The sequence below is a fragment of the Oreochromis aureus genome, linkage group 3, assembly GCF_013358895.1.
Source record: "Oreochromis aureus strain Israel breed Guangdong linkage group 3, ZZ_aureus, whole genome shotgun sequence".
In the NCBI taxonomy this organism is placed as follows: domain Eukaryota; kingdom Metazoa; phylum Chordata; class Actinopteri; order Cichliformes; family Cichlidae; genus Oreochromis; species Oreochromis aureus.
In genome coordinates, this window is record NC_052944.1 from 15,950,912 (window position 1) to 15,973,875 (window position 22,964).

General features: G+C 39.6%; 1 protein-coding gene and 1 long non-coding RNA gene across 2 annotated transcripts; both read left to right on the forward strand.

Annotated features, from left to right (window-relative positions):
* Positions 1-814: 814 nt before the first annotated feature.
* Positions 815-3,792, forward strand: LOC120437603. The gene is made up of 2 exons (XR_005611282.1): positions 815-1,107; positions 3,337-3,792. It is a non-coding gene; the product is annotated as an uncharacterized LOC120437603 (long non-coding RNA).
* A 1,166-nt stretch (positions 3,793-4,958) lies between these two features.
* Positions 4,959-11,842, forward strand: LOC116309262 (DENN domain-containing protein 4C-like). Its single transcript, XM_039599580.1, has 7 exons — positions 4,959-5,070; positions 7,453-7,508; positions 7,758-7,881; positions 8,434-8,590; positions 8,718-8,782; positions 8,902-9,136; positions 11,487-11,842. Exons 1-6 carry the CDS (start codon positions 4,959-4,961, stop codon positions 9,036-9,038), a joined length of 651 nt encoding a protein of 216 aa, XP_039455514.1. The 3' UTR covers positions 9,039-9,136; positions 11,487-11,842.
* The last annotated feature ends 11,122 nt before the right edge of the window (positions 11,843-22,964 follow it).

Genomic DNA, 22,964 nt, shown 5'->3' on the forward strand with positions numbered 1-22,964 from the left:
AAGTGTATGTAAATATCTGGTTTCAACTGTGAATATACTGCTGTGTATTGAAATCCCTCTTGTTTTGCATAGAAATATACTGAACAACATACAAAGCATAATATATAAAATAACATCTACCTGAGTTTTTTCTTTGAAAGAAGCTCATTCTGTCCATTCTTGTATATCAGTACATTACTGAAACCGATTTATTTAGCCGTGGAGAGTAACAACTGAAAATATGAAATAAACATACATGTAAGCTCAGACTCTTTAAAGAAACAGCATTGTTGTTGTTCGGCTTTTCATTTCGCCATTTGTTGATTCACTTCAAGAACAAGTAACGTAATATGGGTCAAGTGATCAGTTTGATATCAATCTTTCGTGATACACCGTCATATTTACATTATTTGTACAGTGCGAATGATTTGCTTTGGTACCTGCAGAACTTCAGCTCTCCTCTGTCTGCCTGGCTGCGTTTCTCCAACAGCGCACTCGAGGCAGCAGCTCCCCCCGCCCCCTCGCTCAGTCGCTTAGTGTCTGAGCTCGGATCATACCAATATTAGGGGGGATTTACGCACAGTCGTAAATTCCCACAGTGTGCACTATGTGCTTCGAATATTGTGTGTAGGTTTTGTTTTATACAGTTGTCAGTCAGGCATCTAACTATGAAAAAATTACACTCCAAAAGACCCCGGGCTTCTGAAAATACAACACGGGCTTATGCCCAGTAAGCCACCCCCCCGCTCCGCCACTGGTTGGACTTGGACTTGCTGTTTGCTGAGTCGAGTTGGATCCAGAAAAGGAAGTCGGAGAGCGACTGGTGTACAAAACACCCAAGAAGCTCTCCGACTTCCTCTGTGTACAAAACACCACTGCGCTTCCTGTGCGATCAAGAGAGGCGGCAAAAGAGGCGGAGCAACACCAGCCCCTCACCAATGGTATTGCTCCGTCTCTCCGCCAACGCTCTGATACTGGTGTATAAAAGCACAAAGCGGAGGCGTCCACTGATGATACTCATGCACGCCTCGCTTCTCACACCGGCTCAGCCAAACCTCGGCGACACTTATAAAGGCCGAAACAGAAGAAATAAGAAACGGATTATTATTGTCAGCATTGCTGATAAAGGTAAGATTTACAGACTTTTGATTTCAAATACAAACACTTGAAGGTAGTCTTTGTACGTTAAACAAAACTTGTTCATAATGATTGTGTTAACAGATTTCTCCAAATTTAAAAACAAAATTTAAACTTAAAAAACAAACATAAATCAGCTCAGTTGCAGTAAAGACTGCATTTTGTTTCAAACTTTATATAAAGTTTTCATTCAATGTTTATGCTGGATTGAGCAAATATGACAAGTTATACAACAACAACAAAACTATCAGTAGATTGTCCTGTTCACATAGAACAATATTCTGAAGTTTTCAGATGGTACTCGGATTATAACTCAAACATTTTAGTTAAATACGTGGATAATTTTTAATATTTGAGACCTCCTCAATTTCCCGTACATCTGCGCACTCTCTCCTCTCCTGCATGATCCCTCACAAACCCTTCCGTGGCTTCTGTGGCACTCCACACAAGCCGAAGCTTCTCCCTCCAGCCCCTGTGCCATTTTTGCGCATATCACCACCAAATATCATCCACCAAAGATATTGTTCTATAATGTTTCTATGTATTATGAGGAGTCGAGGTCTAGGACCATGAAACTCACCTTAAAACTGTGAATACACCAATAAATGTTTCAGATGTGTCAGGCTTAGGAGGATTCGGCCAAAACAAGAGCCTTTATTTTGAGTAAGAGAGGGAGCAGAATTGAGCACAGAGTTTAGGAAGCCACAAATTTTTCAACCGCATCGCTTAATCCCACTCATTTACATGTTAACTTAAAAAAAATGCTGTCAATACCGACGATATTGATTTATAAATGATAAACTAACAATCTTGTCAACACAAAGTTCTTTATTTGGAGCACATTTCTACGAGAAAGATAAGTTACTGAAAAAGTGCTTGCTCTTTGTCAACATCGTAGGCAATGTTAATGTGGTATCGCAAGAAATTAGTTGGTTATATAAATATATGAGTATGCATAATAGTTATTATTCATAGATACCTACATCCTAAGTTCCTGTTATTCATCTGAAAGAAATAGAATGAGTGTGTCGTTACAATGGTAATGCCAGGAGAGGCAGTATAGGTTCTGTGTTACATGAATGTTGTAAGAAAGTGGAAGAGAAGTGTGTCCTGTAGGAGGCAGTAAAAAAATGGACACTGATGTTCTGTACGTGCACTGAAAGAAGGTTCAGTAAACCAGTTGCAACGATACTCCGGTGTAAGGCTCAGTTATTTTATTTATGTTTTTGAAGATGCAACAGTTAAACTTAATCATCCTCTGATGACCTGTTTGCTGCAGCCTGCCAGTGAAAGGCAGTGGGGAGAGGGGACACTTGGCAGTGCATTTATCACGCATTTATAACTGAGGATAAAACAGAAAAACATGAATGAGATTTTACTGGCTTTCTCCTGGCGCTTTATAGCAGATAACCTTAAAAAAAATATTCTGCAGTAGATCAAAAACTGAAGAAAACCATGAATCAACATATAAACATGACCTGATGCTGCTGAAGCAGAGCAAAGTCACAGGGGCTTGATTAGAGACACGGATAAGCGTTTTGCAATTTAGCATAACTTTAAAAAGTTTCAATTCCTTCGGTATTGAACAGCAGGAATGAGGCTTTCTTGTCGGAGGTCAGGTTTGGGGAAAAACAAAAAAAACAAACAAAACAAAACAAAACAAAACAAAATAAACAGCGGCCGACAGCGCTGTTTACTTATTTATATTTTAAACATTCAGGGACTGGTGTCTGCGAGTCAATGACATTCGGTGAGTCCAAAGCAACTTGCTTCATTCAAAAAAACGTTTTTTCTGTGTAGGTGCGTGTAGTTGATGCTCACATGTCAGTCCCTGGCTAACCAGCCAATTTGTCTGAGTGAAAAATATGTAAGAACCAGTGAGAGGCAAGCCAACAAGACAAAAATATGAAGATGAGTACTCAGAGTGAGGGTAGTCTGTGGTTCTATATTCATTCTTCTTCACATTCTGGTGGAGATTTATAATGCAGCCAGTTTCAGGTAGCAGTGAACCCTTGAAACAGAAGGATCTTTAATAAAGGGAATGAACTTAAGGATTAAATGTACTGGTTTAACATTGTTCCTAATTTTGGTTGATTTTTGCCTGTTAGCTGCTCCAAGTTTCCTTCAGGTTTACTTGTTTAAAAGGTACTACAGTGTTTTCTTTGACGTGTCTGCAGCTGTCGCTGACTGTGACTTATGATTTGTTCTTCCCTCTAACAGACTTGAAGCTGCAATGGATGGACACGGTGAAGATGCCACTCCGCTCTATGTCCTGTATGTGTGTTCCTGGTTTCGTTTCCATGTCATCTACCACCAGACTGACGGACTGGCTGTGATACTTTATGGTGACAGAGAGAAGCTTGCTGCGATATTCCTGCAGAGGATGGTGATGGAGTTCTTCAGGAACTGGATTCACAGGCCTGAGTGACCAAGACCATCAGTGACCTGTGTTTGCGCAGCCTCTGCAGGACTTTCAACACAGTCCTCTGGTGACGCCTGAAGAGCAGCTTGAATCTACAACAAGAACTGCTTCATTATGACCGCCCACTATACAGAGTGGACTTCATAATTCTCTCTGATATTGGGCCGCCGTTGCTTTGCTTGTTGGGAGGTGAAAAAATTGTTATGTCTATTTGTTTATTAGATAAATTTGGTCAATAAACTTTGCTTATGTGCCATGGTGTGGTCTTTCTTTGCTTGTGACTTCTTGATGTTGGTAAATACAATACATGAAAAATACATATAATATACATATAATAATGTACAACACATTATGGAGTACGCTTCTGCTGTGAGGTCCTGCCTCCATGAACTCATGCAATTAATCACTGGACAGAAAGACAGCTCTGTGTGTAAATAATATGATGTTGGGTCAATTTTCTTATACATGTTTTTGACCAGGAGGTAGAACTGATTGTGAACTGAAAAGGGAGAATGCTTATGAACTTGTAAAGTAAAAACGTGATGCATTTAAGGTTATCCGTTTGGTTTTTATTTAAGAAGAGAATTTGTTCCACTGTGTGATGGTCAACTTTCTTTTCTTGGAGATAATTTCTCCTGCATTAGAGAAAATGTGGAACAGAAGAGGCTCGAGAGCACAGAAACTGTAATGCAAGTTGGTAGAGATGCAGGGGCACAAAGAAATACTTCTCTTTCTTATTCTCATTTAAAATGTCTCGCTTTTAACAAATAATTATCTGAATCTTACAACAAACGTTTTCATCTGATGTAAAATGTATAGAAATCCATTATTGTACATAGTAATAGCTAAGTACTGTATATGATGCCAGTATTTTCCCACATTTTCTAGATTCTGTACCAGTACTGTGTGTAAAATGCCATCAAAAAGTCAATTAAGTTTTATTCTTTCTCACCTGTCTTTCTGTCTCCTTTCACTTTTTAAAGGTTGCCATGTTAGAAAAAATATTTTGCCCTGTCATGCTGTTTATTGATGTGGCAAATGAATGGTTTATGAAAATATATCTAAATCTGTCATCAGTAATCAGTAATGATCATGTCTCACCTCTAGTCTTCTCTGTCTTAATTTCAGGTTTTCACCATGTGTTGTAGATAGTTCAGGAGGTTAACTCGACCAAGCAGTCTACTTCTGGGTACTGTTTAGAATACCAGAATAGGGAGGATGGTGTAGGTTTAAGTTTATTAGACTGATACATATATACCAACAAGAAAGTGTACATCACTGTGACAACAGCGTTTGTTTTCATTCAAAGGCTTTATGGTTTTTCCTATAATACCTGCTGGGCCGGTCTCTAGTCAAAATGCCCGGGCCGATTTTTTGTCCCAGCCCTGTTGGTAAACCTTCTGACAGACTTGAAGCTGTAATGGATGCACACGTTGAAGGTGCCATTCCACTGTTTGTCCTGCTCGTGGGTTTGGGGTTTCGTCTCCATCTCATCTACGACCAGGCTGACGGACTGGCTGTGATCCTTTACGGTGACAGACGGAGGTTTGCTGCGATATTCCTCGAGAGAATGGCGATTGAGTTCTTCAGGAACTTGATTCACAGGCCTGAGTGACCAAGACCATCAGTGAAACGGGCCTGCGGGGCCTTCAGCACCCAACAGTGCCTTCACAGATTAAACATTGTTGATGTTGTTTACAAACCAAAAATAAATTCATTTTTAAAAAGTTATCTTTCCTTGTTATGATTTCATACATTCGTCAAAGGTCGTCTGTATTTGTTCTCTCGGTTAGATTTTCATGTATGTGCTGATGTAAGCTGCATCTATCAGTTTTCAAACACAATCAGTGGGGGATGGGGAAGCCAGGTGCGAATGACCAAAATAACTAAATTTAATAATACAGTAATATTTAAAAAATAGTATTGATAAACGATAAAATAATACCAATATTCTCTCCCAATAAATTGGTTTAAGCTTTGAACATCGGCGTATAACAACAGTCCAGGTTATGGGCATTCCTTTAAACTTCTCGCCTGCTCAGGCTCGGCATGTTACTGCATGGCATCTGATTGGAGTTACAGGTAACTCCACTGCTGGCATGATTCATTATTAGTAGTATTATCTAATGTGTGAAATTGTTATTATTTTTTAAGTAACGAGTAGAATATTGCCAAAATATAGCGACATTTTTCACTGTTTCCTCCTCATGTCTTTACAGGGCATGTCTGGATAATTTTATATCATGAGTAATAATTAAAAAAATCTATACACATAAAACACACACACATACACATACAGTGACATTTTACTATCTCCAGAATACTGTATATACGATGGCCACAAGTTTGCATCATAATACGCCCAATATTATTTATTCCTATAGTGCTTTAATAATAAAGTAATTAAAATTTAAAAAGTAATAATAAGGTACTAATTGAGCGTGCCTGGTCCACAGTATCAGCCTAGATGTGGCTGTGATACTGTGCCGAAATGTGGTTACGTTTCTCACTCATTGGCTGTGTGAGAAAATTCAGTGTTGTTAGATCAGCAGAGATAATTGATCATGAGAGTGGGACTAGGACACGGACAAACGTTACTTCTCGGGCTCTCAGTCTCGAATCATACTTGTGAACTTGTCAAAATCTTTTGGATTAAGAACGTTTTTATGTGATCTTAGACGTTATTCCCTTTGACGGGTTAACTGGTATGATAATGGCTATAATTGTTTGTGTATGTTAAAGTTATGCCTCAGTATTGACACCATGTTCGAAGGATTATTTAATTATTTAGTACTAAATTAATAGCAATGGCCAGAATCTCCCGCGATGATTACATCCACCGGTTAAAGGACTTTTCTATTGTTAATTGTTTAGTTTAACTGTTGCTAGCTTGCCATGTTCTTGCATCACTACTTGTAACTTTTAAGACACTATAGGGCTTTGGAGCGTGATGTCACTGGAGGTGGGCCACGCCCCTTTCCGCCATGACAGTAGGCTAGACACAGCTATGGTTCGTACGTGTTGTGTTATCAGTTGCAACGTTTGATCACACGATCGTGAAGGCAAGAAGCTGGATAATGGGCTCTCTTTTCATCGTTTTTCAACCTGGAGGCAATGTGAGGGATCCCATGTATCCGATATTACTAAACAAAGACGTCAGGCTTGCATTGCAGCGGTGAGACGAGCTGATCGAGTTCTGTGCAATCCCCAGCTTTTTGTTGGTTTGGTCTCCGCATCTTCTTTCCGGTGAGTTCTAAATTAATTCATATCACTATTAAAATGCTTTTAGTGTTATTTTCAATGTGCTGAGGTCATAGATAATGAGATAAAACATACTAATGTGTGATGCTGCAGAACCACGTCATGTCATCATGTCGACTGAGTAGCTTATGATTTAGCATTATTGCAGGCAAACCAGCATATGAAATGGATGTAACAAATCCAGACTGGGCACCAACACTGCTCATGGGCCTCTAAAAACATACTAAATTGCTCTCATTGTACACTAATCCGCACATAACTTCCAGATGAATCACACACCTGTCATGTGCACTAATTTTATCTTACAGGCTTTTATGCAGCTGCAGAGTCTGAAGGTGTGCCCCGTGCAGAAGTAATCGATGAAGATCTGACAGAAGAACAACAACAAAATTACAATGTCTAAGAAGTGGTATCAGACTGATTTGTAGTGGAGGAATTTATTGCCAGTTTCCTTGATCTTTAATCCGTATTCATGTTGTAATGTATACCCTATTCTTAATCACAGAAACCACACAACATCACCCCTCCACATCCTCCTACTTTATGCCATACCTCCCTGTACCATCCATCTGACCGCCAATAAACTCCACCTGTGGTAATCTAATCCCTGGATGTCAGCCTCTCCTTCTGACCGAGGATAGTTACTATTGCAGCACCACCCAGCATTAAACTTACATACACCATTCTGTACAGTGACATCATCCGTCAGGTGGGCATACAGTAGAGGACTATGTCTAAATGAAGCTGCGAGGAATGTTTATATGAAACTGACCCACACATAAAGGATGAAATGCTGTGACTGTAATAGACTGAAGCCAGCAGTGATGTGCACACCACATATAAGAAGGCTTCAGTCATCTAGACCCAACACAGCAAACTCATTCCTTTACAGAGGATGTTCTGTTAATTAGCGAGCACCAAGTAAGCTGTGCTATAATGTCATGGTTTATTCTTGCAGCTGCCTCTGACGTCACTGCCACTGCCACAGGACAGTAAGCAGGTGTACGTACAGCTGCTGTGGGACAACATCAACCTGCACCAAGAACCCGGAGAACCACTTTACCTGCTCTGGAGGACCTTTTGTAAGTGTGAAGACAGACATTATCAATCATTGTCCATCAGTACAGTGTCAAGTGTAGAACCTGTATTTGCAAATTAAATTGTGAGCTTTCAAATTATTAGGATGCATTATCATCACCACTGGGGGGCGCCAGAATTTGGCCTTTAAACGTCAAGCACACAACAACACATTTTAGTTCACATTAGGAAAGAAGGTATGTACTGATTTAAAAGTATAAAAAACTGAAGAAATCAGTCAGATGGAGTTTTGTGAATGTAAAGTAAAGATTGAAATGACATAGGACCATATGTGTACTTACTAAACATCTCAAGTTTGAACCTCTGTGACCTTGACCTTGAGGTCAGAGGTCAAATTTTCAGAAAATCTTGTGAATGTGATAACTTGGGAACGAGATGATGTGGGATTTTGAAATGAATACCATGTGCATGTATTAGGAGATTGAGGGGTTTTTTTGTTAAACTGTCACTGCTGAGCAGAACAGATCAGAGTGGAGGCTCTTTGCTAAAAGAATATTTCAGCAGACTCTCTGATGCTTTGGTGTTTGTGCTCCCAGTGGAGAAGAGGGGAACTCTGGGGCCAACAGACCACCAGGAGATCCGCACTCTCCTCAACACCATTGTTCGCAACATCCAGACCAACGACGTCTATGGGCCGATCAACCTGCTGATCCGAGAGATCAAACGGCGCCCAGAAGGGGTCAAACAACAGAGGTCAGTTCTGCTCCTCCTTCTCTACTCACTGTTTCATATTTAGTCTTTCTTTAAGCTCTTAGTTGTGATTTTTGCTGCAGTGCATTAGAACAGTGTCTGATGCCTGGTGTGTGTGAATGTCTCCCAGGAGCGTCTATAGAGAAATACTGTTTCTGTCACTGGTGGCTTTGGGACGGGAGAACATCGACGTAGGTGAGTGAGATTAACTAGTGACATCAGCTGTGACCTATAGTGAACTGTTTGAGTTTGAAGGTGATGAAAAGCGATGACGTGAAACGTTCCTAACTCATATCTGTGTCGTCATCCTGCAGAGGCCTTCGACAGAGAGTACCACAACGCATACAACCAGCTGAGTGCGGAGCAGCTCAAGTCTCTGCACTGCATCGATCGCCCGCCTACTCCCAGCGTCCAGTGGTGCCTTAAATGTTTTGGAGCACCTTTCATCTGAACTGATCCTCTCAGCAGCAGAGACACAAACTCTTACTGTTCCTGCTTCAACTTTGGGGAACAGGGAGACTTTCGGACATCTCCAGCTGGACGAACATGGTACTGCTTCCTCCGTTTGCCTCGGAAGATGACGTTGGCCGTTTCATGTTTCTTTGCTTTGCTTTAAAGAGGTTTTCCAAGCAGCTGCCTAAAAGTGGAACTGTTGTTGTAAACTTCCTGGAAAGCTGTAATGAATCTCTTCAGACTAGTTGAGTTGCTTTTCCTTACAGAAGCTGTATAAAGCGATTGATCACTGTACAGAATATCTGTGTGTGTGCATGTCAGCAGCCTTGCTCGTAGCCTTTTGCCTCCTTGGCTTAAATCTGTCGTAGCTATACTCGTATCAGCTCGGTGTGAGACAGTGTACAGACTCTGACTCTAACTTTGTGCACTTTCTGAAGAAGAGTAAGTAAATCAAGTTCACCTGACTTTTTGTACAGTTTAAGGAAATCTCAGTCGAGGTTGCATTTTTGTCAACAGCCCTGGTTGTTGTGATCAGAGTCTTAATGAATGTTCACATGTACAGGCTCACACTGGGGCTCTGTGTAGCTTTGTGTTGGAGCAACACATTTAAATGGGAGAGGACTGAGGCTTTGGACAATCACTAATTATCAATCACTAAAATAGATTCATAACATTCCAGATGCCCTGTGCTCAAAGCAGGTCTCACAGGAGTATTGATCTCTGTGATAACACATGTGACAGCAGCTGTTTGGAAAGTAGAGATCATGAAAAACAGAGACATCAATCTGAAGCATAAAGGTGCCACACCACTGATTAAAAACATCAGAGGAACACAGACAGCAGAGGTTTGCTGGCTTCAGTCTTTTTTAAAGCTGCATTTTTAACAGTAACATACTGTGTTTGTTCAGCTAACATGTCTTATTCTGATCATAACTCAGAGCTGTAACTCTCATTCTCTACTCTAGCACAGAGTGAACCACGACGGTTCAGACAGGATCTCTTTTATGGTTTACATAAAAGTGCAGAGGGCTCTTGATGAGTGCTGAAACTGTGTCAGGACAGAAGGCCTGTGATATTTGACATTCCACTAAAAACAGTGAAACAGGCGGGAAAACAGCAAAGTGCTGCGATGAATTGTTGGGTAAAGATGGACCTGTGTGTTGACTTGAGTGTGAGTGTGGCGCTGTACTTGTACAGATGAGTAAATGTGTTGTAAAATATTCCATTTGCACTGCATAGATTAGAACCTGCTCTTAAACCACATCAGAATATTAACAATTTACACCATTTTTCATCCAGAAAAAAAATCTCAATTATTTATTTTTGTATTGTTGACATTTGGATTGCAGCTGCTGTGCTAACTTAGAGTTTTTATAACTAGCTGCCCCCGTTTTCCCTTTGACTTAGTAAATTTAAAACTGTGTTGACTTAGTAAATCTCCTCTTGGTGGAGGATGTACAGAAAAGGTTTTTAAAGATAGCAGGTGAAATGTTCTCTTACCGTCCTGTGGAAAGAAAATGAATGTCTACACATGGGTTTGTGAACTTATGCAATACCGTTGTTTGCTTGATGTACATGAAACCACACCAACACATTGTGGCAAACAACGGTATTGCATGAGATGTACAGACTTTGTATTTAAAATACAAACCCTTGAAGGCAGTTGACTCACAGCATGTAGACCTCACAATGTTTTGGTTTTCAAATCATGTTCATAATGACTAACAGATTTTTCTAAATTTAACACTAAAATTTAAACTTAAAAAATAACATAAAAAATTCATCTCTGTTCACCTGTTTTTGTTGTAAAACTTTGTACCATCTCTGGGAGCTGCCAGGATCTAGAAAAAGCCCCTCTACTGGGACAAACACAGTCTGATTACGGCAGTGGAAAATAGTGCAAAAGGGGCAGGTGCTAATTTTTATTTATTAGTATTTTATTTATTTATATTTTAAACATTCAGGGACTGGTGTCTGTGAGTCCAAAGCAACTTGCTTAATTCAAAAAAACCTTTTTCTGTGTAGGTGCGTTTAGTTGATGCTCACATGTCAGTCCCTGGCTAACCAGCCAATTTGTCTGAGTGAAAAATATGTAAGAACCAGTGAGAGGCAAGCCAACAAGACAAAAATATGAAGATGAGTACTCGGAGTGAGGGTAGTCTGTGGTTCTGTATTCATTCTTCTTTTACATTCTGGTGGAGATTTATAATGCAGCCAGTTTCAAGTAGCAGTGAACCCTTGAAAATGAAGGATCTTTAATAAAGGGAATGAACTTAAGGATTAAATGTACTGGTTTAACATTGTTCCTAATTTTGGTTGACATTTACCTGATAGCTGCTCCAAGTTTCCTTCAGGTTTACTTGTTTCAAAGGTACTACAGTGTTTTCTTTGACGTGTCTGCAGCTATCGCTGACTGTGACTTATGATTTGTTCTTCCCTCTAACAGACTTGAAGCTGCAATGGATGGACACGGTGAAGATGCCACTCCGCTCTATGTCCTGCGTGTGTGTTCCTGGTTTCATTTCCATCTCATCTACCACCAGACTGACGGACTGGCTGTGATGCTTTATGGTGACAGAGAGAAGCTTGCTGCGATGTTCCTGCAGAGGATGGTGATGGAGTTCTTCAGGAACTGGATTCACAGGCCTGAGTGACCAAGACCATCAGTGACCTGTGTTTGCGCAGCCTCTGCGGGACTTTCAACACAGTCCTCTGGTGACGCCTGAAGAGCAGCTTGAATCTACAAAATGAACTGCTTGTTTAATAAATAAATTTTGGTCAATAAACCATTTGGATTTACACTCTGGGAAAAACATTTTATTGTATTTTTTTATGTATTTATTTTGTGATGGCATCTCAAGGTCAGCAGTTGTAATCATCCACTGGCTGAATCTGATGCTAAGCCTGGATGAAGAGAAGTTGATGAACACACACTCACAAAAACCATTGACCAACAACCACTGATCAATGCCCATGAGTACCATTCACAGAGAGTGGGGGAATGGCTGCAATCACAGCATTGTAAGATGGCGAAAGATGAACCCTTAGGCCCCCTCCTCGATTCAGAGATGGTCTTTCCCTTTTCACATAAATGGCCTCCTTGACTCTGCGCTCAAACCAGCGTTCTTCCCTGTCCAGGATGTGTACATCCTCATCGTTGAAAGAGTGTCCACTGGCCTGTAGGTGCACTGCAGAGTCTTGGCCTGACGAGGTAGCTCTTCTGTGTTGTGCCATCTGCTTCGCCAGAGGTTGTTTGGTTTCCCCAACGTATAAATCCTGGCAATTCTCCAGGCACTTAACAGTGTACACTATATTACCCTGCTTGAGTTGGGGACCTGCCAATCTTTGACATAGTGTTTGGGGTTTAAAAGCCACAGAGACGCAATGTTTAGAAAAAATATGTCTCAGCTGTTCCAATACTGACACATACAGGATAAGCTAGCAGTTGTCCTTCTCTCCTGGATCACCTGGAGCTTTCTTTAGGTGCCTTCCCAGCTTTGACAAATATCCAGCTGGGATAACTACATTTACTCAGGGCATTAATATGATCATTTGTAAATTAATGATCATAAAACTGACCTCATAGCCTGCTGTTTGTCAGTGGTGCTAATTTAAGTTATTATGCAAATGTACTGTTTACAGGGTTCAGGAAACCTGCAGTCAGCTGAGACTGAAGAAGTCACTTAGTAGAATTTCTTCGACTGAAAACGCCACATCTAGATGAGCAGAATCAATTTTATGGATTTCCTTACCTGGATGATTGAGCATGAATGAAGACAATAAAAAGTGATGTTTTTTTGTTATGTTATGTTATGTTGTCCTAATTTCTTTTCTTGAAAAACCTTTCAAAACACACATTTTGAAGTTGATAGAATAGAATAGAATAGAATAGAATAGGACCTTTATTATCCAATCAAAGAGAAATTTCAGTGTTACAGAGCTCTTACAGCAAGGGAAAATAAAATATAAAAGGAAGACACAAGGTGGTCCTATAAACATAAGCAACTGATGATGCTCCATTTGGATTTACACACCGGGAAAAACATTATATTGTATGGCTGAATCTGATGCTAAGCCTGGATGAAGAGAAGTTGATGAACACACACTCACAAAAACACAACTGACTTTCATGTTCAGTAACCAGTTTGAGATGATTTGAGTTTGTAGCATGTTGTGTTATCCTGCTGGAAGCTGTCATCAGGAGATGAATACACCGTAGGATGGAGATGGTCAGCAAGAATACTCGGGTAGGCTGTGTTATTTAAATTGTGCTTATTTGGTACTAAGTAGTCCAAAGTGTGCCAAGAACTTATCCCCCACCGCATCACACCAGCAGCCTGAACAAGGCAGGATGGATTCATGCTTTCAAGCTGTTTACTGCAGACGTTAAACTGAGACTCATTCAAACAGGCAGTATTTGTCCATTTTTCTCCCATTTTGGTCAGCTTGGGTGAACTGTAGCCTCAGTTTCTTGTTTTTGAGCTGACAGGAGTGGCGCATGGTGTGTTTTTATGCTGCTGCCTCCAGGTTTGATGTGCTGTGAGCTAAGAGATCCTCTTATGCAAACCTAGGCTGTAATGGATGATTAGTTTAGTTGCTGTTGCCATCTTATTAGCTTGAATCAGCATTTGTGTAGCAACTGGCACGATACCACTTTTTTTTGTCCGATACCAATACCAATATCATAAATTTGGATGTCGCCCGATACCGATATGAATCCGATATAGTATGTTTTTTAATAAATAAAACTGTTTTTTAATATCTTGCTGCATTTTGTATAAGTTCAAACTCAAGTTTAAAAAAAATAAAACACTAAAGCTATTCTGTTATACCTGTATGCAAAAAATACACTGCACCCAAAATATTTCATAGTTCAGCAACACTGATCAATCTAATAAACTTAAACCTACACCATCCTCCCTATTCTGGTATTTAAGCAACCTAACTAATAGGGTTCTAAAACTCCCAGCAAAAAAAAAGAAAAGAAAATAGGGAACCACCCCCCACCCTCCACCTCATGATGCTTAATCGACGTAATCAACTTTGATGCAGTGTGAAGAAAATGCACAGAAATCAATTATTTTTCAAGAATAATTAAATAGATTCAACATCTTTCTTCAACAGAATTGCAGAATTCACAGATGGTACCTTCCCAAAGGAAAAAGTACTATAGCTTACTAGGGTATATTAGACTTAATAGTTACTATATACAGTAATGGACTTCTATACATTTTACATCAGATTAAAACTTTGGGTGTAAGATTCAGATAATTAATTATTAAAAGCTAGACATTTTAAATGAGAATGAGAAAAAAAAGTATGTCTTTGTGCCCCCTTTTCCCTGTTAATGCCCTATCGGCCCCCCTGGCTAAACTTTGCTAGATCCGCCCCTGCACAGTTACCAGCCGTCAGCTACGTAGAAAAAGATCCTGGTGTAGAAAGTAATATTAAATAAATTTTAACAACAGCTTATCAAGCTTAAACGTGCTGCTGTTGTTCAGCTGCTGGTTTCCTCTTTCTGGCGCGAAGTGGGCAATAAACAAACGAGAGACGGACTTGCGACAGAAAAGCCGATCAGCTGATCATTAAGCAGTTTCACGATTGAAGTAGCAGCAGGAAGAGGCAGTCGCTCCATATATCGGTTGTTAAGCTTAACGCTGGAACGCTTTACAAACATTCAGAGATGAACTTACACACTTGCTTTACTTCTCTCTGGGATAACTTTCTCGGAGATGAAATGCCGGTTTGGTAGCGAGGCTCCAAATACTCAACCAGACCACCTACAGGTCTCGCTCTATCACGTGATGCATATTGCTCCGGACATGCCATGTCGCAAGTTTTGTGAGGTGCTTTTTTGATATTTAATGGATCGGATTACATTTTTTATTTCTCTCCGATATCCGATCCAGTAATTTACGTCAGTATCGGATCGGTCCATCTCTAGTAGCAACCAACCATTTTCACCCACAGAACCATGGCTCGCTGAATATGTTCTCTTTTTCTTTTTGCTATTTTCCCCTCTCTTTCAGTTTATCCTGTATGAACAGTTTCTGAAAAACAAAACCAGCCACCTGGAACCAACGACCACGCCCTTAACTCACTTAAATCACCTTTCTAACCACTAACCACTTTTTACATTCAAGGTATGCAGAAGAGCATCTCTGAATGCACAGCACATTAAACCTTCATGCTGATGTGCCATGTTAATAAGCTCAGATCGTCTCAAAGTGGTTTCTTCAACATGACAATGAGTTTTTACTCAAATGGCCTCCACAGTCACCAGAGTCAGTCTCAATCCAGTAGAGCACCTTTGGGATGTGGTGATACAGGAGATTCATATTGTGGGTGCACAGCTAACAAATCTGCAACAACTGTGTGATGCTGTCAGGTCAATGTGGAGCAAAGTGTCTGGTTAATATTTTCAACAGCTTGTTGAATCTGTGCCATGAAGAACTAAAACAGTTCTAAAGTCAAAAAAGGGTCCAACTCAGCACTGATGGGCTACTCGTCTTTCTTTCTCTCTCTCTCTCTCGCTCGCTCTACCGCCCTCGCTCTCTCCTCTTTTATTTTTGTGGAATTGTTTTTGTTAAGTGGGCTAACCTTTTTCTGGTTCGCCTGGTTTTATTATATTTTATTCTGGATTGTTGCTTGTACTCGCGCCTCTGTGAATCGGGCTGTAGCGATCCTCTGCCCAAGCGTCGTGCTGGGAACTTTAAACCGTCTCAGTTGCCGATCTCAGCCTGTGGGGAGTCAGACTGGTTCGTGATCGAGGCCTGAACAATTGCCACCAGCACGAGTTGTAGTTTGATTTGTGGGGTGTAAGCCTTCCAGTTTGGTGTGCATGTGTGATTTCTTTTATTAAAGATTGAAGTTTTAGTTTTTATGATATGTCGCGAGCCTGACGCTCAGTGTCCTTTTACTCTTTTAACGTATTGCTCTGTGTTATTTCAGTGAACAGAGGACGTGCCAGTGGCCCTGGGACCTCAGGTGGTGGGTCGTTTTCACACTTTCCTTTGTACAGCACTGGGTGGGCTGTAGTGATTTTCTCTGAGGCTCCAACCTCTGAGGCTCCGCCTCTGAGGAGTGGCTCCGCGTTTGATTGGCTCCGCTCCGCTCCTCAGAGGTGAGGCTCCGCGTTTGATTGGCTCCGCTCCGCTCCGCGGAGCAATCACTACGCGGAGCGGAGCCAATCAAACGCGGAGCCACTCCTCAGAGGCGGAGGCTCCGCGTTTGATTGGCTCCGCTCCGGAGCCTCACCTCTGAGGCTCCGCCTCTGAGGAGTGGCTCCGCGTTTGATTGGCTCCGCTCCGCTCCTCAAAGGTGAGGCTTCGCGTTTGATTGGCTCCGCGGAGCCAATCACTACGCGGAGGTTTGGCGGAACCTCCAAAACTCCGCGTAGTGATTGGCTCCGCGGAGCCACTCCGCGTCACCGGTTCAGCCAAACCTCGACGACGCTAATAAAGGCCGAAACAGAAGAAATAAGAAAAGGATTATTATCGTCAGCATTGTTGATAAAGGTAAGATTTACAGACTTTTGATTTCAAATACAAACACTTGAAGGTAGTATTTGTACTTTAAACAAAACTTGTTCATAATGATTTTGTTAACAGATTTGTCGAAATTTAAAAACAAAATTTAAACTTAAAAAAACAAATCAGCTCAGTTGCAGTAAAGACTGCATTTTAGTTTCAAACTTTATATAAAGTTTTCATTCAATGTTTATGCTGGATTGAGCAAATATGACAAGTTATACAACAACAACAAAACTATCAGGAGATTGTCCTGTTCACATAGAACAATATTCTGAAGTATGGTACTCGGATTATAACTCAAATATTTTGGTTAAATACGTGGATAATTTTTAATATTTGAGACCTCCTCAATTTCCCGTATCTGCGCACTCTCTCCTCTCCTGCATGATCCCTCACAAACCCTTCCATGGCTTCTGTGGCACTCCACACATGCCGAGGCTTTCTCGACTGTGATATGCTTACATCCATTTTTTTTTTTTTTTTTTTTTTTTTTTTTTTTTTGGCCATTTTTGCGTATATCACCACCAAATATCATCCACCAAAGATATTGTTCTATAATGTTTCTATGTGTTGCACACTTGGATTAAAATGAATTGAAACCAGTGTGGCTTTGTGAGTTCGCCTTTACTGTATCTGCAAACATATATGTAGACATAGCACAACGTTACCCACTTTTGCAGTCTCACACAACTCTAGGCGCACTGCCTTATGGTTAGTGGCTGGGCTTATTTACTCCCGCTAGAGCTGCTCATTTTAGGGGATACCCTCTTGTGGTGTAACGGAGGAATAACTATACTCTTTCTGCACTATGTCATTTTTGGAGACTGGGGCACACATTATTTTACAACAATTAAAGAAAATACATATTTGAACAATCAGACCATTTAACTAACTATAATATTGTGACTAAATTATAGGGGAGTGTCCTGTTTTGTCCACAATGTCTTTCTTGTCCTTACATATGTATTATGAGGAGTCGAGGTCTAGGACCATGAAACTCTCCTTAAAACTGTGAATACACCAGTAAATGTTTCAGGCTTATGTGTCAGGCTTAGGAGGATTCGGCCAAAACAAGAGCCATTATTTTGAGTAAGAAAGGGAGCAGAATTCAGCAGAGTTTAATGTGACGGAAGCCACAAATTTTTTCAACCGCATCGCTTAATCCCACTCTTTTACATGTTCACTTAAAAAAAATGATGTCAATATCGACGATATTGATTTATAAATGATAAACTAACAATCTTGTCAACACAAAGTTCTTTATTTGGAGCACATTTCTACAAGAAAGACACGTTACTGAAAAAGTGCTTGCTCTTTGACAATATCGTAGGCAATAATCCATGTGTACTGCCAGAGCACAGCGACACTCAGGAGAGTCAAAATCCACCTCCAAACTGGGGTAAAAGAGTTCTGTTTGCTCCCCCATGTGTCATTCATGCTAAGAAAAGGAGAGTTGTGCAGCCTGAACACACGGACGTGACTGGTGATGAGGAAATCTCTGACAGTGAAATTGACTCATACATTCGCACACCTCAGGAGGCTCGAGACTTCGCTTTAATGCAGCAGATGCTGTCTTTGTCTGAAAGTGCTAAATCATAACCGAGCCCAGTGACTGGTTCTTCAGAGATGGCTGGCATATTTAAGTTTATGTGCACTTTCTTTTTTTTATGACTGGATATGACGGATAAGCGTTTTGGAATTTGGCATAACTTTAAAAAGTTTCAATTCCTTCGGTATTGAACAGCAGGAATGAGGCTTTCTTGTCGGAGTTCACTTTTGGGGAAAAACAAAAACAAAACAAAAAAATAAACAGCGGCCGACAGCGCTGTCGGTGCTGAATAATGCAGAAAACAAGTGTGTCGTGTCGCACTTTATGTTTGCGTCTTTGTGCGGAATCCGTTAACCTGCTCTCATTTACTGTTTTAGCTGTTTGGTGGTTGTTGAAATAGTTTTGTGAGCTTTAACGTGAGATTCTGGCATTTCTGATAAAATACATTTATATTTAAAAATCGATTCAGGATTTAATGCATCGATATCCACCTGCACCTTCAAAGGTACACGAAGGCCGACAGGAATATCTGGACCACGGCCAATCAGAGATGCACTTCCATGTAAAGCGACAGGTTCAGTAGGAGCCCTTGATGAACTCTTTAGGGCCCATTATGTCTTTGGTACATCATACAGTTCATCCCTGACCAACTTTTTTACTTTTCTGCAAACAACTACGACATTGATGAAATGTCGTATTGCTTTCTCTAGTGAGCGTCATAGAACTGTGACTTGTAAAGGTTTGTTACGTTAATTAAATGACACTGAAATGAGAAACATAATAAATGCTGTTACTTTAACCTGTATATTTGTTGTTATTTCCATAATGTAGGATAGATCACAGTTATTTAGTAATATAGCATCATAAGATGAATATGAAAAAAATCACACTACAGAGAAATAAAAATGATATTATTACACATCAGTGTTATTATTAAACTAAATTTGGAGTAAAAATAGCTCTATAAAGTGTAATCAAATTACTCTGAACAGTGTGAATAACCCTCAGTGTTAAATATTTTTACACATTTTGTTGTTAATTTTGACACTAAATTGAGTACAATTAACACTGAAAAGTTAACACTGGCCACAGAGTAAATTTAACTCTAATTTTGAGTGGTCCGGGACATCATAGTGTCTAACTTGCGTTATGATTGTGATAGAGAAGCAGCCTATTTTGTTGTTTTTTTAATCAATATCTGAACGTATGAACAATAGACTGTCAAATCAATGAAAATACAAGTTAAAAACATTTCAACAAAATTTATTGTTAACACTGAAACACACAGTAGGCCTACATTAGATATAGGGCTGCATTTTAAAATGAATTAGAGAAAATAAATAAAATGGCTAAATTGTGCATCTTAAAACAAAGTGCTTAATTTCAGAAATAAAATAGCAGCAGCTTGAGTTTCCCTTTTTCTTTACCTTTTACATCTTGACTTAACAGTCTCAATACATTTTCAACAGATAACATCAAAATATCTTAACAGTTTTACAGTTTCTCTTTCTTTCCCCCTTATATTCCACTTCCCCACTTTCTGTTGTTCAGTGAGAGAATTGAGCTTTAGTTTGCCCTTCCAGGATTTTAAATCTGGGCTGGAATGGTGTCAGGGCCATTCTCATACACATGTGTAGATGCTCATTGGTGAGCCTGGAACGATATTTAGTTTTTATTATGTTCATTGTGGAGAAAGCTGCCTCACAGCTGTATGTGGAGCCAAACATGGTCAAGATGTACAGGGCCACTTTTCTCAAATTTGGGAAAGCTGTCTCAGAGACCATTTGGAGCTAGAAAGTGGCAGGTTCAGTTCTTCCAAACTGCTCTTTCAGGGCCACATCTGCTTGGAGATCAACCAGTTGCATTTGAAGAGGCCCAGCATTTGGCCACTTGAAGTGCTGTGTGACTTCCTTTGAGAACCCTCTGACATCAGTGATGAGAAATGGGTTCTTTATGAACTTGGTGAGCTGCTGTCCAAAGCTGAAGCTATCAAAACCTTTGCTGAAGTTTTCAATCAGCTTATCAACAAAGTCAACAAAAGAGGACACATCTCTCTGTTCCTGAACCTGCGCTTTGTGCGCAGAGCTTCATTTACATTAGTCCTTCATCAGTCCTTCGTGCTCATGTCTAGATTAAATGTCAATCTTAGGAATTCATGAGTTTGGTAGATCTCATTCATGAATTTGAAGTTTACTTCTTTTGCTTTGGGAGAAAGGGGAAGAGAAATTTCTTTTCTTCAGAGAACCTTAATCTCCTCATTCTCAAATTGTTTCAGAATTAGGAAAAAAACAGTTCTGATCAGGGGCGGATAGTAAAACTTTGTACCATCTCTGGGAGCTGCCAGGATCTAGAGAAAGCTCCTCTACTGAGACAAACCCAGTGCGTCTAATTACGGCAGTGGAAAATAGCGCAAAAGCGGCAGGTGCTAATTTTTATTTATTAGTATTTTATTTATTTATTTATATTTTAAACAGTCAGGGACTGGTGTCTGCGAGTCAATGACATTCAGTGAGTCCAAAGCAACTTGCTTCATTCAAAAAAACTTTTTTTCTGTGTAGATGCGTTTAGTTGATGCTCACATGTCAGTCCCTGCCAAGTAGCAGTGAACCCTTGAAAATGAAGGATCTTTAATAAAGGGAATTAACTTAAGGATTAAATGTACTGGTTTAACGTTGTTCCTAAGTTTGGTTGACTTTTGCCTGATAGCTGCTCCAAGTTTCCTTCAGGTTTACTTGTTTCAAAGGTACTACAGTGTTTTCTTTGACGTGTCTGCAGCTGTCGCTGACTGTGACTTATGATTTGCTCTTCCCTAACAGACTTGAAGCTACAATGGATGGACACGGTGAAAATGCCACTCCGCTCTATGTCCTGCGTGTGGGTTCCTGGTTTCGTTTCCATCTCATCTACCACCAGACTGACGGACTGGCAGTGATTCTTTATGGTGACAGAGAGAAGCTTGCTGCGATATTCCTGCAGAGGATGGTGATGGAGTTCTTCAGGAACTGGATTCACAGGCCTGAGTGACCAAGACCATCAGTGACGTGTGTTTGCACAGCCTTTGCGGGACTTTCAACACAGTCCTCTGGTGACGCTTGATGGCCAAAAATATGAAGTGCAGCTTGAATCTACAAAAAGAAGTGCTTCATTATGAGTTCAAAATTCTCTCTGATATTGGGCCGCCGTGCTTTGCTTTTTGAGAGGTGAAAAAAATGTTATGTCTATTTGTTTAATAGATAAATTTGGTCAATAAACTTTGCTTATGTGCCATGGTGTGGTCTTTCTTTGCTTGTGACTTCTTGATGTTGGTAAATACAATACATGAAAAATACATATAATATACATATGATAATATACAACACATTATGGAGTACGCTTCTGCTGTGAGGTCCTGCCTCCATGAACTTATGCAATTAATCACTGGACAGAAAGACAGCTCTGTGTGTAAATAATATGATATTGGGCCAATTTTCTTATACATATTTTTGACCTGGGAGTAGAATTGATTGTGAACTGAAAAGGGAGAATGCTTATGAACTTGTAAAGTAAAACATGATGCATTTAAGGTTATCCGTTTGGTTTTTGTTTGAGAAGAGAAATTGTTCCACTGTGTGATGGTCGAGTTTCATTTCTTGGAGATAATTTCTCCTGCATTAGAGAAAATGTGGAATAGAAGAGGCTGGAGAGCCCAGAAACCGCAATGCAAGTTGGTAGAAATGCAGGTATACGGTCTTCCTGGGTCCCACAGACGATCAGCTAAAACTATTAAACAAATTAAATTACTGCCAATTTTGTACATAATACATGTACATAATATTTTAAGATTATTTGAATATAAAATAGATATTTTTTTTATTATATTAAATTTAAAGCATCAAATGGAAGACTTTCTAAAGTTATTTAATGATATTCATATTATGAAAAGTACATTTTTGTTTTGTTAAGACATATGTTATGTTTTTTATATTTTCAGATAAAATAAACACACAAAAATGGTGTTACAGGGAGATTTATAACAATAACTAAATATGCAGTTTTTACAGTTTTCCCAAGCTGTAAAAATTACGAATGAATCAATAAATAAAAACTAGCACCTGCTCCCTTTGTGCTACTTTCCACTGCCGTAGTACTTACACACACACACACACACACACACACACACACACACACACTGGGGTTTAAAGAAAATACATTAAGAACAGCTATATTAGATTTATATTACAAATATGACAAAATGCTGATTTTACAGCAGCAAAAATATTGTATCTGTACAATTTAAACATTTAACAAACTTTCTCGTTTGCACTGAATTGAAAGACAAACTGAATCATCATAAATACATTATTTTATATATATATATATATCCAAATCAATAGGATCCAACTGTTTCTTTTCACTAGTAAATGCTGGAATCTTTAATTCTGCTTGGCATCCCATATGGAAAAGAAATAGTAAAAACTTATATGATTTACTCATGAAAGTGGCCACTTTCTCATTACTTTCATATACTGTTTTAGTAAGTATCCAAAACATACAAGTTTCATTTATATAATTTTTCAAGGGATCTTATATCTGTTTTCACTCTTGTATGCTTTTCATACAAGTTTCACATAAGACAGATACAAACCTTATAAGATTTATATATATCTTTTCCATATGGGATCTCTGAATGGACTCTTTAACCAGGAAATCCCCTGTCTGCTAAAACTACATCACTTGGGAGCAAATAAGATAAAAAATGACTTTGTTCTGTAACAAACTTATCACTTGCGCGAACCTTGAGGTCAAATTGCAATTAAATATTTTACTGTGTGATGTAACTTGTACAAGGAGTAACACTGAGCAC

Coding starts and splice junctions, on each gene's coding strand:
- LOC116309262 (XM_039599580.1), top strand. CDS start 4,959: ATGGATGCACACGTTGAAGGTGCCATTCCACTGTTTGTCCTGCTCGTG. Junction 5,071..7,452: donor ACTGGCTGTGATCCTTTACG/GTGACAGACGGA, acceptor TTACTATTGCAG/CACCACCCAGCATTAAACTT. Junction 8,783..8,901: donor ACGGGAGAACATCGACGTAG/GTGAGTGAGATT, acceptor GTCATCCTGCAG/AGGCCTTCGACAGAGAGTAC.